Here is a 16,147-nt window from a genome sequence, read left to right as displayed (position 1 = left end):
CACAAACAAACATTATTTAAAATACTTCAGGCAATATCAAATATGTAGTATTCCAGTTCAGAATGTTCTGAAGTGCTGAAAAAGGGGTTAGCTCAGACGAAAATACTGTGTTTTCAGTTATATTTGACATGTGTAGTCACTGCAATGTTGACTGCAAAGTCAATTTATATTGGGTTCAGTATGTCGTCCCTTATCTTAAGTTCTGGTAGAATAAAACTGGGACTTTCCTTCTTTCAGACTAAGTTCAAGTTTTCTGAAGTATGGGAAGTGCAGGAGCATTGTGTATCAGCTGACTTCCTGGAAAGACAGAAGTCTCCATCTTTAAACTCCTAACAAAAAAATGGTCATTAGCTATAATTAATACCTCAGATGGTCTGCAAGCTGAAAAGCAGTTCCAAGCACTTGTAGGACAATAAAATGTTACTTCTCTATTCACATTTCATAGTAGATTAGGTACACTAAAACAAAATATGTAATTGCAAAAGTGTCTAATAAGATCTATAGCTATAAATAATTTCTGCACTGATTTTTATTTCAGGGACTTCAGTCAATTTGGCAAAGAAATCACAAGTGGCTTTTACACAAGCGAAACTATCTATATATAGAGCATACGAGTTTGTTTTTTTCTCTTCTTAACATAAACAGTGAGTAATTTTCATGACTTGTGCACTTCTAAAAAAAGTCCACTGTCTTTTCAAGAAGGCCTCTCTTCAGTCATCAGATTTTAAAATTTAATCACAGTATTGTGTGCTGGCAGCTTCTGATATAATCCTGATTTAGTTTGTTGATGAAAAAATTTAGATCACATAACTGGCAGCATTTGAGTTTAAGCTGGCAAAAGTTCTGAAAAACCAGGCTGTCAATCAAAAAAAACATATTACACAAGGATCTGACATCACACCAATGCCTAATAAAGCTTTGCAATGACAGTTCATTTGATTAAAAATAGAGGTTTAAACTCATAAATTATGTAGCATTTAATTTGTTGATACCAGAAAACTCAGCCCACCCATCTAATGCCCATATAGTGTTATTGCAGTTATGCCAAATGGGATCTTGCCAACCAGATTGCTGGACACTACATTATGCATATTTTCAAAAGATAGCACCCAGTTTAGTCAGGAAGCATGAATAAAATATTTCATGAATAAAAATGAAGTGTATCTGCAAAACTGGAATAATAATTTGTCTCTTAAGAATGTATCAGTAAAGAATAGGTACAACTACCATCTAGCTGTGCCAAAATTCAACATAAAGAAGGAAATACTTATTATAACAAGAGACTTAACTTGCTTTGAATATCTTCCGTTACATAAATTTCTCTTTTCTTTTGCTGCCTCTAGCAATGTGAAATATTTACCCAAGCTGTATTCCCTTGACATTTTCCAGCAAGGCAGTTCAAATGCCACATCTAGCTGTTTTTACTGTGGGAAACACAGTTGCTGCACACTGTCTCATACTTGCCATTTGGGGTTAGCAGCAGCATTTGCAATCTACTGCAGAAAGCAACGGAAATCAAAATTTTAGAGCACAGTCAGTTTGTTACCTTATCATTTTTCTCAGGATAGAATGAAGTGCCTTGACTTCTTCTGAGTGACTAAAACTAGGCAGATGGCCTCCAAGTGCTTCACAGAACCTTTCTGCCTCTTCCCAGGTCCTGGTTCGCAGCACTCTTTCACTGTGGAAGAACTTCACAACAGCCAACCATCAGAGCAGAAAATGACACAAGTGACAGCATTTTTAAAACATTCCTGGTACTACTCAAATGTGATCACCTGAGATTTAATAACCGGTACTTCTACAGGGAGAGAACATCACTTTTCAATATTTTTTTTTCCAGTTTGTTTGACCACAGCCACACTCTGAAGTTTAGCTGACAAAATTTATTTCAAATTCAGTATATTACATATGACAGACTTTCTCTGTTTTTCTTTACCAGAAAGATTTTAGAAAACACCACCCAAGTCATTCCAAAACTGTAAGCCAAAGTGTAAGTTTTAAGGGATGCTGTTCTTTCAAATTTATCATGAACTGCAAAGCCTAATGTTCACTGAAACTGTGCTCACTTGGGTGCTGCGGGTGAAAGAAGTTCTTGGACACACCCTTTGCTACCTGTATGCATCAGAGTTGCAACTTTGGCTCATACACCTCAGCTAACATTTCCACTTGATCCCCTTGGTTTCAGTCCAAGCCAATTACCATCAGCTGGATCTCTCTGCACAGACATCCTGCATTTGGTCAACAACAGTTTTGGAGAATCTGCTAGGGCCAGCTGTCATGTCCATCAACTATGGGACAGGTATGCTGCACATCAGCTAGACCTATCCCTTCGGGATGCTTGCCCACACTCTTGTTATTCAATCTGGGATTCCCCACTTTGCTATATGAGCTGTTTACAAGAGACAGTTCATTGCAGACACTGAGTCCAGAAATAACGAATAAACAACCCAATGAACAGTCTCAGTTTTAACTTCAGGCAATAACTTTCACTGTTAATAGGAGGGAAAAACCTGCTATTCTAAATACAAACTTGTTTAAGCCATTCCAGCTAACAGTTCAGCTGCTTACTTCCACTGTTCACTTCAAAACCAGTAAAATACAATCGAGGCTGCACATTTTTTATATCCATACTCATACCAGAGAAAATCCCATCTCTCCTGTCTACACTGTTAAGAGTATAGAAAGGAAAAGAACAAGGGTAGGTGATGCAAAGTGCTTTCCTTCCCTATTCAGGTGTCTCTGCATGCAAGTTGGCAGCAGGGTATGATATGGGTACAGCACCCTCCAACAGCAACAGGCTCCTGAGACGGCAGCACAGGGCAAATGCTGTAGCATCAACATCAATTCCCCCTCCTGGTGTAAAACACCTTTAAGATACACTTCAGAGCAGCTATGCACCACATAATCACACACTTGCTCCAAGACAGTAACAAGCAATTAAAATCAAACAGGAATAACATTTTACCTTGTAGCAGGCAAGGCCCGATCCATTGTGCCACCCAGGGGGACAGGGATCAGTTGGCTTTGGGAGCTCTTCTGGCTCCTTGGGCTGCCCAATATATTTTTTGCAGATCGAAAATGCTTTAGTGGTTTTACAGTCCTTAGTTTCCCACTTTCCAAGAGAATTTCCATTGGACATGGCCACACATCCTCCTGAAAACTCTAAGATTAAAGCCACGAAAAACACATTTAAAACCATTGGCTGGTTTTCCCAAAAAAACCTGACATATTTGTGATTTACTATTTTATTTCATGCCTGGAGTTCTGTAACATTGCTCAATCTAAAAGGATAGTATTTGTATGTATTTTTTAGTTTTTAAATTTACCTGGTTGCAAGGAATTCCAGTTAGAGTATGTCACAGCTTCAGTTTTTTCCCCATTCACTGTACCCCAGGAATATATTCCCGATTGGCTAATATCCTGCAAACCAGTCCAGAAGTATTTTTCTTCAACTTCGGTGTGTTTTCTCATCAGACTGTTTATAAATTCTTGCTCAAATCTGAAAATTCACAGATTGATCTGAGTCAATATTTGAAAGATATCTGAAGCTACCGAGACAATTTGAAAAATAGGCATATTACTACATGAGTCAGTTCAAGCAGTTGTCCAGGCAGTCCCGTATTCAACATGTGGTCTCTAGGCTGGGAATTCTCATGCTTCCAAGAAGGTTTCACACTGTAGGTTTACCACTGTCACACCACGGAAAACAGTTTTCACTAGTTCTCAGCAAAAGCAATTCTCTCTCTACTTTTTCTTTATGAACCATTAGTTAGCATACCGAGGTTTTAATCTCTGATCTTTTTCTCCAGGATTGTACTGTTAAACCTGCCCTAAGTTACAAATGTGCTTTTACCTGTTCATCACAGTAAGATTGCACCGTGTTCCAAATGAAACTTCCGTTTTATCGATCCTGTAACAGTAGTTCCCATGTCTCTCCCATCCCTGGTTAGAGAACAAAAACCACATTTGTACAAAACAATCTAATTTAGGCATTACCTACAGGAGAAAATAAATCATTGCCAACATTGCTGATGCCACAAGCTGGCACATCATAAACAAGAAAGAAATGCAGTGTGTCGCAGCATGTCACATACAAGGTCCAGTATCATCAACTCTTCAGATTCACAGTTGTAAGAAATAATGCAGCCACAGGAATAAAATACACCACTGTTTTAGCTTGCCTGTGCAGAGTCTTCTGACCACTCCGTGCATTTACAGAGAGAAACACAAGGACAACAGCATAGTCCTATTCAAAACAATAGGAGTTTTCATGCTGTTCCACCAACGCCAGGATTCAAACAGAGGAATACTAAGAGGGCATTACTAGTGTTTCTTTACTTCTGAGAAAAAAAGGATGAACTTACAGAATTTCTCTATTATTCAAACACTTATCCCCATATTTACACTAAAATTTCAAGGCACATTAATGTGTTAACTCTTTTCTAGCCTACCAATGCCATTGGTGTCTGAACAGCACTAAAAGCTGTAACTACATGCTAGAGGTCTCTGAAAAGACAGTGAAAAGTACCCCAAGGTTGCACAGGAAGAAAGATACGGGATGAACATTTTTCCTGTTGCAAGTAATGTGCCACACAAGACTGAACAAAATAACTCTGAAGTAGCTAGTAATACCATCTTAAGCTTGTTCAAAAGACAAGAGACTTCTTTTTAAGCCTTACTTGCGCTGTAACATGTTATACCTTAAAAAAAAAAAACAAACCAAAAAAGCAAAACAACCAAACCCCTCCCACCTTTATTCAAGTCACAGAACAAAAATGAGAGCCTAGTGATGTGCAACAGAAACCTAATCTCAGTTAACAATCTTTGCATATCTTTATGTTGCGAAGTGCTTATCTTAAATTTTAAAACATACTTAAAGCATAAACCACAGAACAAACGGTGTTATCAATAACATTTCTAATTTGTTTTTTCAAACAAATAAATAAAACACAACATCTCCTGGGTCCAGGCTCGTAATACTTTCATCAATAAACAGGCTGATAATACATCCAGAGCCTGCTTAGGAGAATCTGAAATTTAGCTCATGCTATACGCATGTCCTTTCCCAGCTAAAATGTTTCATAGATTTTACTGAATGGACAAGAATGAAATGGAAGTAGAGGAAGTAAGTGCTTTTAGGCAGATTTTAGCTTTCTGAACCAAGTGACAGTAAAAGAAATGCAGGCGATTACCTCTTCCAGTGAACATCTTTCATCTGATTTTGTCTCATTCAGAATCTCTCCTTCTTTCTTGCAAACATATTTCAATTTTTCTTCACAGGATTTCACTCTCCACTGTCCCAACTATAAGAATGAAAGGAAAAAAATATTTTAAATTCTAACATCTTTCAATTTCCATGTTTGCAGGGGCTGAGTTTCCACAAGGGGAAAGCCAAAATGCCTCTACCATAAATATTTGGGTGAGATGTCCTGGGTTGTACGCATAGGCACATGTTTGGAAGGGAGAGAGAAAGCTGGCACATGCGGAGATGGAAGGATTCTGGATCACATCCAAAAGGGAAAGAAAAGGCCAGGGTGGTGCCAACTCTCTTAGATCAGGAAGGGAATGGGTGCAGGAGGTCTGCTCAGATTGCTGTGGAAGCAGCTTAGACACAGCTCAGAGGAGCTGAGCGCAAGAGATCCAATGGCTCGCCCCACTTTTCTGCTGAATCTGGATATGATACAACCTGCTTCCCAATATCCTAGTGACCTCCTTCCCTCACCCAGTCCTTCCTTCTTCTACACTGTATAGCCTCAGTGTCTGTCCTCTCCTCTTACCAAGGTATCTCCCTACCCATCCTCAGACTGGGTGGCCCAAATTGGTCCTGAAGATGGCTGAACCCAGCTTTTCCTTTCAGTAGTTTGCCCCACCTCCTTCCTAGCTCTCTACCAGAGACAAGGAAGAATACATTAACCCAAAACGCAGAGTGACAAGAACAACTGTCTGGCCAACAGCAGTGACAGTCTCAGAGCTGTGAGTCATTTCTTCCGTTCTTTCCAGTACACAGCTAGCAAGTTTTGGTTAAATAATTTAAAGCAATTTGCTTGTAGAAAAATGATTACATGTATTTTAAAGATTATTCCAGAAACAAGATCAGTTATCTGCTTTATCCCCCTCCTTGGCTTTCACACACATCCATGTCGCCTCTACTACGATGCACCACTGTGTTCCTACCTTGCCTGAATATGACACACAGTTAGGAGTGCTGTTAAAAGGAACTTTTGGTTCATTCTGATCCCAATATGTAAAAACCACAGTCGAACGATCTGACCATTTGAACAAGGTTGGCACATCTTCATTCCTAAGACCCATCCACATTTCTTCTTCTGCATCTGCAATTTAAAATTAGGACAACACTCTAGTTTCAAAATAATATTCAGTGTAATAGGAAAGGAATGTGACATCAGCAAAATTAATATTTTTATCACTATATTGTGCTGATTTTTTTTCTTACAGTGAAAAAAGGTATTTGAGACAAGCACAATGTATTATTATCTTGTTTCTTAACTTATATTCTTGACTGTGAGTTTCACAGAGAACATAACAAAAAGGAAAAAATATCCACAAACAGAAATAACAAACACATAAGCAAAATGAAGCTCAACCAAATTTAATTTTTATGAGTGTAGACAAAGATGTAACACTGAAGACAGCAGATAATATTTATTAGTTCAGTGCTCCAGCAGTCAAAATACTGACCCAATTATCTACTATTCTCTTTGAATGAGAAAATTAAACACTAAGTATTAAGAAACTAGAAGTAGGTTAGCCCAGTAAATAAATAAATAAATAAATAAACCAAACCAAAACAAGAGCTAACATAGAGGGCCTGGATCTGAACAGTAACATTCAGCACCAGCCTCGGTACACCTACAGAATGAACATCTACATTTAAAAGCAAGAGGTCATGACAAGCTTATACTAGAACATGGAAAACAGTTTCTAATTTGTGGTGTGCAGCACTTAGTGCTTGACCCTTACAACCATCTCAACTCACCATTATGAAGCTTTGTAACAACCAGTTCAACATCTGCTAATGAGTGTATGCTGATGAGGTTACTCTTATTGGCTTTGCACAACTCATCTGCCATGCTCCAAGGTGACGGGTTATTTATCAGCATGTAGCAAGAGCCATCATAGGGAAGCCAGCCCGAATCACAGTGAGTATCCAAGTGTCTCCAATTCTCTAATAATGAAGAGAAATGGAATTAGAGGCTTTTGTTTTACTTCAGGTAGTGCAAGGGGTTGGCTTTAAATCCAGCAGCACCTTGAAAACAGCCAGAACGCAGCAATCAGAATGTGTTAGCATCTCTTCAGAGCTAATTTTTTAAGAAAGGGTCACAGTTTAGTCAAACAAATAGACTTCAAAGAGCAGCAGTATGAGGTTCATAATATTTTGGGGCCATGAAGTAGGCAGAAGGAGAAAGAAGTCAGCGTGAGTGAAGGTAAAAAGCAAGAATGCATTACATTAAGCTTAAGCCTTAGTGTAAGCAAAAGGTTCAAAAGTAATTGTAAGCAAGATTTCAAAAGCAACTAGCGACAAATCAAGATAAGTCATTGCAGCATTGCAGCACACAATTCAACAAATACTTAAGTTTGTTTTTTTTTCCTCAAGATATTCAAGAATTCAAACTGGCTTTAATGCATGCTGAAAAGGTATATACTAACAGCCTTTCTGGTTCAAAGCACACTATAAAACACTCCAATCACAGGAATTTTGTTTTTTAATTAATAATACACTATATAAACACTGGTAACAACTCCACATACCCCACTGAGGAGCAAGAGAACAGATAAGAATTATTATTGGCAACTAGTTTTCAGGGGATCCTTTGGAAATTTGAACCAGTTTAGTTAAATTTAAATTGATTCCTACTTTTTCCTCAAAGGCACACCCCTTTCCAGGGGGAGCTGGAGAGAACATGCCTTAGTCAGAGACACTCCATGACACTTTCCACCTCCACAACACTGCTTCTTCATCCCTCTTATCCCCTAGTCCTCCCCATTATCCAAGGAAAATTACCTTCCAGTAAAAGTTTTTGCAGGAGATCTCTGCCAAGTACGAGCCCTGGAAATTAGGTAAGGCCAAAGCATGCATGGAAGAACACGTCATAGATATGGGAAGGGTTAGACATCTAGGTGAAGGTAAATGTCCAAAAGCATGGAAGCAGTTCTATGTCACAGCTGGACACCGTATGCTGAAAGACTGTATATGTGTGTGCAGGTAAGGAGAAGGGAATAATTATCTCATAAGAGTTGTTATGGTTCCAGTAAAGAGTACACACTGGGCAAGAAACCACTTCTTGCACTCTGATTTCCAGTGCTGGGCCTGGTTTCAAAGGATAGTAAGGTTATTTAACTACTTCTATTTTAATTCAACAGAGTTTGATCCAAGACCCAGGTAAGTCCTGCTTTATTTTAATACACACCAAGAGTGAGAGAAACAGGCTTAAAGCAAAGATGAAAAGGTTCAAGGTGCAACTGCCAGTTCCAGACTTCCAGCAACACAAGAAAGAAGGCAAAAGCCATGGAGGAAAACGTGATGAAAGGGGCAGGACTGTGCTGCAAAATGCTTTATGTGTGAACAAGAAAGCTGCAAAAAATAAAAACTGTTTGTGATGCATCATCTTGACACTGGAGAAACAGAGTTTGCTTCTGCTCTGCTAAGTAACCCAAAGCTGCTGAGAAAATGTTTTGGCAGAGATGCCTAAGAAGGCTTGTGGAGGGAAAAAAAACGACTCCATAAGCAAACATTATACTCATATTAACATACAAAACTCAAAAATGCAAACTGTCCTACCTGGGAGGCTTGAAACTTCACTGAGTGACTTCTTGCAAGTATATGGAAGTTGAGTCCCACAGTGGTAACTCTGCCACTGACCTGAAGCAGCATTCATCACCACACAACTAGTCCCATCCAGTGGGGACAAACTCTGCATATCTATAGACAGGAACAAATAAAACCAGAACAACACAAGTCATCAAACAGTAAGGCAGTAACTGCTTCATTTTACTACTGCTTAACAATACAAGAATAACACACTTTACAGCACCTTATATTTGAAGAAAACTTGCATCAAATGAAAGCACTTGTCCTACCATAGGTCCTGCTGAAAGTTTTTTCTAAGAAAGTTTCAGAATCAAGGAATCTGGACTTCTTTTCCAGTGTTTAATCATAGAACCAGGAGGAATGTTCTATTTACAATACAACAAACACTTGGCCAAGCACTTTCCCAGACTAGAAATATCTCAGGGGAGAACTGTTTTTGCAGCCCTCAGTTTCCTTTGGCAGTTCCTTTGGCAGTCCCTTCCCACCCTCACTCCAAACACAGCTCTGCACTTTCTCTCAATGCTAACCATAACCCTTACCTTTACAGAAATCTTAGGCAAGGCCTCAAATTAGAAATATCACAGAAAATAACTTCTTTTTTTGCAGTCCCCAGCTTTCTTTGAAGCCCATTTCCTAAAAGAACTTTTTGGCTGTGACCTACGCAGAGCACCCAAGCTCTCCCTGTACTGGGTATGGTAAAGTATTTTCACCAGAGTGGTAAATATTAGTATGTATGCTATGACTGCAAACTAAATTATGCCACTGTAGCTCAGGATAGTCTTGCCTCTAGCTCTGTATTACAGTCCTATAGTGTGATCACAGTTCCAGAAGAAGGTGCAGCCAGTAGTACAAGCAGCAAAGTTCTTAACCTTTCCAAAAGACAGACCACATTCTCACAGAAATTACTTAGTAAAGCTTTCAAAGAAGTAACAGAAACCACTTATCAACTTTTCACAGAATTCCTGTTGCAGCACTATTCTAGAAAGTAAAGGAAAAAAGAGAATTCCACTTAAAAAAGCTCAAATTCAGTTTGAGTAACAGAACAGTATTAGCTTCAGTATTCCTGATCATTGCTTCTCCAGGATTCTCATGTATATCTCCACGATGTATTTGTGCAAATATTATAAATTCATTCTGAAAATTCCTAATGAACAAGAGTCTCACCAACACTACCGGGAACTTCGGAGTAATTAAGAAAGGTTTTCAAAGGTTTTATACTCCTTTCATCTTCACCTTGAAACAAATTTAAGTAACCTTGAAGTTTAAAAACACAAGTTAAGCTTCTAAGTAATGTCAGTCCTTGTGCACACACCAACAATCATAATATTTGAGGAAAGTCAATGCCATTCTATCAGTGGGAGGAGAAATTTAGCAGCTAGGAAAGATGTGGATTCTTTACTAAAACAGATTTCAAAGATACTATTTAAGTTTTACATTTTTAGAGATTTATTAATCTAATCAGCCATAAATATAGAATGCAAACAGAAAGATTCACTGGCTAGGAGGAAAAGATGCTTCTGAAAATGGAATGAGAAGGGAAAAAAACCCATAAAATACTAGTTACTGTTGTGAATATTGTTAATACCACCAGAAATATCAGTACCTGGATGCCAGTTGACAAAATTCAAAGGTTTGTGATCTGACCACTGCCAACCTCCAGAAACGTCCAGTTGATTTAAGCCAATCCAGAAGATCTCAGCAATGTCATCCTTGGCTGGAGATTTTTTTTAAAGAAAACCATTAGTATAAAATATTCATCTTTTATTGGTCTCCTTGAAATTAAAAATGTGATCTGAAACGGTATGCATTTAAGGAAAGAAAGATTGCTACTACAATCAGACATGCAAACTTCCTTGAACTGATGAGAAATTCATCCACACAAGCCTTCCCTCCCAATGCCTTCAGATGTTTCTCATTTGGTTTTACAGTCCCAGAGGCACATGGATAATTCCTCCAGGCCAAGACTGAACATCAGTGAGGACAATTTCATAACAAGTGAGTAACATGCTGCTAAAACACCAACTGTCACTCTGGCCCGTATTTGAGATTCTGGGGACATTCCTCATTACAAATATGAACAGCTAAGCGCTACAATGAAATCACACAGATAAATTTAAAAAACACCATAAAGTGAGATCAGCACCTTAGTTTTGCTACACAAATGAGAACCAAAACATTTTAAGTACAATCAAGTTTTAACCCAGAATTTTAGGACAGAAATTAAAATGCTGCCTCCACTTTATGTTAATTTATCAAGATTTCCTAATATTTGTATGTGAATAATTACACCTACCTTGTATGTAACTTAATTCAGATGCATCTTGGATGCTAAGTAAATCTCCTCCTTGCCTTTGACATGAAATATAAGCTTCCTTCCAAGAAAGAGCAGACTGTGTATTAAACTGGTAGCAATTTTTAGACCCTGGATCCTGTTCCCAGATATCATGACAGCCATCCTCTGTTTAAAGGAAGCAGAAGGTACTTGTAACCACAACTATATGGAAACATTACAAACGTTTCAAAAGAAAAACTTTTGAATATTGAAGGTCTATTGATTTTTATATCAGTCATCAAAAATACTGCAGAGTAAGTCAATGCTGCAATAGAAAAGCTTTTAACCAGCTTAACAGCAACATGCTACACCGAGGTGGAGCCGCACATACGTGAGGGGACAGAATGCTTTTAGGATGTCTATTTAGAAATCCAACATGCCTGGTTGCAAGCAGATTCCCCATTTTCCATCACGAGTGTAGTCTTCAGATGTGGCGCACCATTTCCCACCCCCATGGGTTTCATCCTGAATGCAGTCATGATGCCATGTCTTATTATAGAGAAAGGGGAACTCACAGGGTTTTCCATATGAGTTGCCATCTTTGGTATAAACCTCTGCAGGAAAAAAAAAAAGAACAAAAGAAGTAAATACAAGTTGCCCAGGGATGGAAAGGGCAGCAAAATGTTTCTGTTTGTACAGACATAGTTAACTTAAAACCGTGCAAATCACACTTGTGATCTTAAAATACTGCATCTTGTTGTTACAGATAATATACAGCAATGCCAGAACTGAAACAAATTATACAAAAATATTTTTCTGTACTTTTTCTTCTGAGAAACAGCAAAAACTTGTTTCCCCCAACCTGGTAAGTTAGGGATAAATTCACTGTCCTATTGAAATCTGGGTGGTTTGCACAGAGTCCTTCAGAACAAGGCTCTTCAGAAGTCTTCAGAAGTCTTCAGAACAAGGAATCAACACACACAGGAGGGGGAAAACATTTCAAATTGGAGCCCACTGGGCTCTTCAGATTGGCCGCTTTGAACAATTCAAATACAAAGAAAATTCTGCCTTTAAATATGGTAAAGCAAGCTTTCACCACTTCTTCCAGCAAGCATGAGATTTCCAATGAGACTGGCTTCCATGGCAAGTGGACAGACTATCACATCAAAGCAAATGGATTGCTCCTGACGGTCCAGCAGGCTGCGAGCTGGCAGCATGCTCTGGACTTGACTGTACAGCTACCAGCAAAGCAAATATACTCAAACTCTGCAAACAGCAAAATTCCTATGATGGTGAAGAGGACAGTGTCAGTTCTGATAGAAAGTGTAAGACATTTCATAATTAAATATGTTTGCGCTCAAATACGGCGGGAGGGATTTAAACCTGCGAAGAAAGACACTCAATAACACAACTTCTGCAGTTGTGCCTGGCTATTTTTATTAAAGACCACTGAAGTTTCATGTTTCAATATCAGTGTCTCTCTACAGCAAAACATTCTATTGCTTTACTGATCAGTCTTTTCACATGATTAACTTGTCAGCACAGACATACTCAGAAAGCCCTTAACAAATAAAAAATCTCCAAAGCCCTGTAAAAACTCACCATAGTAAAGGTATCGACATATATCACTGGAGGAATTGTTGCTTCTCCACTGGTCTGTTGCATTTATGCTTGCAGTCACATAGGTATTCTTGATAGTCACTTTGTACTGAGATGCACCAATGATGGAAGCATCAGCACATCGCCACCACAGCATTAATTCTGAGTTACAATCAACCATTTTCAGTCGAGACACTGATTTTGTGAATATATCAAGTCCCAGGCACTGCTTGGACCCCAAGTGAAAGAGGCGATTCTGGGACACCCATTTCCATAAAGCTTCACTTGTCTCCCTGCAGTCATCTATCACTATCCGCGAGTTTTTAACTTGTATGCACTTGTTCTCTCTGTCATGGCGAATGGTAAAAACATCGTTGCCTGTATAAGAACAAAAAAAGTATGCACATATGGCTATGATTCAGCATCATTTACACAGGAAGCTCATTTTTAAAAGAGTAATTGCATTCTAAGAGATTCTACCAGAAAAGTACAGCAACTGCTGTTCGCACATTAAACTACCTCTTTCGTATAAGCCACATTCAGTACATTTTACTATTCAGTGAGTACCCTTTACTTCCAGGGAAAAAGAGCTCTTTCAAAGTCTTTACAAGAGGAGAGACAAAATGAGACTTCTAAGTCCAATTCTATTGATGAGAATTCTTCCTTTTTATTTAACATATACTGATTGGATCAACCCCTGATTATTTTGCAAGCTTACTAGGTAAAGAATCTAGTCTTCATGCCTATCTACAAGTTACACACTACAGATACCATAAAATGTAACTAATAATAATCTTCACTTAGTAAGCACTTATTTTTTTTTAACTGCGTATCATGTACGATACACAGCATGACAGGTTTACGTGTGAACCAGTTTGTGGGTGCAACTGCAGTATTACTACAATAACTGGCACTGCTTTGGGGAGAGGGTTTTAGAAAGAGTATACCACCAAAGATGGCAAAGATTATCCCACCAGAGATGAGGAGTATCATTTAAAAAATTATATAGGCACCCTAGTTTCATTTTCAGTTGTGACAAGTTTCATTTTCAGTTGTGATGCAGTATGTCTTAAAAAATAATAAAAAAAGCACAGTATACAATTTAAAAAATATATGGATCACCCTACTTTTACAAGCTAACACATCTGCCAGTACAACACTTCTGACAAGCAGCAGTAGGTTTAAGCTAACCATGAAAAAAACAACCTAAAGCTATTTCTATGCCACCATAAAGATGGCTCCACAGCGTAAAACTTTCACTGACCAGGCTCATATGGACCTTGGCCGTCCCAGACACACAAAGCTATTTCTCCGCTGTTTAAATAAGGAATCTGCTGAGTAGTGCTTTGTATTTAATAGCAATGCACTGTCAATCACATTCCTACTGCATTTTTCTATTATGAGTTAATAATAGGTTTGGCTGAACAGCAAGGAAAATATTCAGTGATGTTATGCAGTGAATTTTACCACTACTTCCCAGTATACTCATGAATTTTTCTCTGCGTAAGTGCCAAATAGTATCTAAATAGTACTGAGCTGATCACACTCTAAAGAAGAACCTCTAAGTCAGCCACCTACTGCAGCGACTTTTTCTAAATAGCACATTTCAACCAACTGTCCCTGTCAGCCTATTAACTAAGACATTTTAACAACCAAACCCACTTTCGTGGTACCTTTCACGGCTGTGCTTTTTCGGCACTATATCTGCTTTTTATTCTCCCCTCATGACTTTTTTCCTTTTTTTTGATTTCTTGTGAGAAGAGGCTGAAAACATGTTACATCTTCTTTCACTTCTTCCCCCACAACCCTCATGCTAATGTCAAGTAGAAAACCACTTTTTAAAACCTTCATAGAAAAACTGCTGGTGTTGTCTCATCAGATCTCTCTGTACAGCAATTTCTTAATACCCAATTAGTCCAGTTCAACACTCCCGGCCATGAAGTTTTACTTGACGTCTTCAGCTACAAACCCTACGCTGTTACTGACATAGGATACGTCAGCTGCAACTAGTTAGTGAACTGAGCTCAACTTGCTTCCCAGTAGCTCTCACCAAGCCGTGGCTTTGGCTTACAAGAATTTGTTCAACGTGAACTTTTCCACCTGCTTTCTGTCGGACAGGGGAAGCCTCCTTCCTGTCTCTCCCTGCGCACAAAGTGAGGGGTAACGGGGACGGCGGGACTCCCTGAGGGGACCCGCCCGGGTCGGGGTTATTCCTCTCCCCGAGGTGTCCGGCCAAAGGCCTCGGCCCGGCCCGGGGCGGCCCCGGCCCCGCGGGCACCTTAGGGAACGTGGCAGCCGAGGCCGGCGGGGCAGCACCGGCTTTCGCGCCGCCCCGGGCGAAGCGCACGGTCCGTGAGGGAAATGCGGGGTTTTTCCCTGCCTTTTTCTCTGTTCCTACTAAGTTTCCCAGGTTGTTTCCACGTAGTTGGACTTTGCCGCCCGGCGGAGCGGCCGAAACGGAAGGCCCGTCCCAGCGCCTCCTCAGCCGCTCCGCCGCCGGCCGGGGCGGAGAAGGTCCCGCCGCGCCCCGCCGCGCCCCCGCGCACCGCCTCCCCCTCGCACGGCGGGCGCCCGGCTTACCTGCTGGGCCCCCTCTGGCCGCGCAGCAGAGCAGGAGCAGGGCGAGGCCGCAGAAGGGCAGACAGAGCCCCACCGACCGCGCCATGGTCCCCCCGCGGCGCGCAGGCTGCGCGGAGCGGCCGCGCTGCCGGGCTCGCTCTGCCCGGCTCGCTCTGCCCGAGCGGCGCGCCCGCCGCCGGCCCCGGCCCCGCCAGCGCCGCCCCATTGGCCACCCTGCCGCGCGTCACTTGTTGCCAGGAGAAAAGTGGCCCCGAGGTTGGGGCGAGGTGGGGCTCGGCCCCGGCGGGAGCGGGGCTGCGGGTGACGGAGTGAAAGGCAGGGGAAGGAAAGGGGAGTCGCAAGTGAAAACATGGGGGTAAAGGTGAAGGGGAATTGCGGAGAAGGAAAAAAAAAAAAAAAAAAAGGAGGAAGAAAGAAAGACAGAAAGAAACAGAAAAGCAGACTGAATTGTCATGTGTTAAAACTAAAAAAAAAAAAACCAAACAACAAAACCTTTCTAGAAGTTCAGTCGGGGGAAAAAAAGGTAAAGTGTAAGTGCTAGGTGAAGAAAAAGAAAAAAGTGAAGAGAATAATCCAAAATTAACAAATACGCTGAAGTAAAGCATCTAAAATTGTACAAATAATACATTTTTATAGCATCACACTGTGATCCTCAACCCCCTCTGGCCGTGGGGCCATGAGCTGTTAGGCCTGGTGCGATGACCATGATGCCATCCCCGAGGCAGGGGCTGCTGAATTTCCATAGGGAAATTTTAGCAGCTAAAATTGCAACTTTCTGACCTGTCTCTGCCGGGGGAGATGGGAGGAGTTGAAATAACTGTCACAAAATTTTGGTGCTTGCTACAGGAAATTACAGAAACCAAAAG

At 40.4% G+C, this 16,147-nt stretch overlaps 1 protein-coding gene across 2 annotated transcripts in view; it reads right to left on the bottom strand.

Annotated features, from left to right (window-relative positions):
- The window catches only part of LY75 (lymphocyte antigen 75), a 43,899-nt gene extending 28,470 nt beyond the window's left edge, over positions 1-15,429 (bottom strand). The window contains exons 1-13 of one of the 2 annotated variants that reach the window (XM_032692531.1): positions 15,282-15,429; positions 12,705-13,079; positions 11,543-11,716; positions 11,124-11,288; positions 10,434-10,544; positions 8,801-8,941; positions 6,998-7,186; positions 6,175-6,332; positions 5,193-5,303; positions 3,854-3,942; positions 3,327-3,499; positions 2,966-3,162; positions 1,547-1,689 (exon numbers count right to left, since the gene is read on the bottom strand). In XM_032692531.1, the coding sequence (XP_032548422.1) occupies positions 1,547-1,689; positions 2,966-3,162; positions 3,327-3,499; positions 3,854-3,942; positions 5,193-5,303; positions 6,175-6,332; positions 6,998-7,186; positions 8,801-8,941; positions 10,434-10,544; positions 11,124-11,288; positions 11,543-11,716; positions 12,705-13,079; positions 15,282-15,366 (2,111 nt within the window). In that variant the 5' untranslated portion in view covers positions 15,367-15,429. The remainder of the gene's footprint in view (positions 1-1,546; positions 1,690-2,965; positions 3,163-3,326; positions 3,500-3,853; positions 3,943-5,192; positions 5,304-6,174; positions 6,333-6,997; positions 7,187-8,800; positions 8,942-10,433; positions 10,545-11,123; positions 11,289-11,542; positions 11,717-12,704; positions 13,080-15,281) is intronic. The other variant, XM_032692530.1, reaches the window with a different exon arrangement.
- Between the last annotated feature and the right edge of the window lie 718 nt (positions 15,430-16,147).

Source organism: Chiroxiphia lanceolata, chromosome 7 (genome assembly GCF_009829145.1).
Source record: "Chiroxiphia lanceolata isolate bChiLan1 chromosome 7, bChiLan1.pri, whole genome shotgun sequence".
In the NCBI taxonomy this organism is placed as follows: Eukaryota; Metazoa; Chordata; class Aves; order Passeriformes; family Pipridae; genus Chiroxiphia; species Chiroxiphia lanceolata.
Note: the sequence above shows the minus strand (reverse complement) of the source record. Positions and strands in the feature narration are given on the sequence as shown.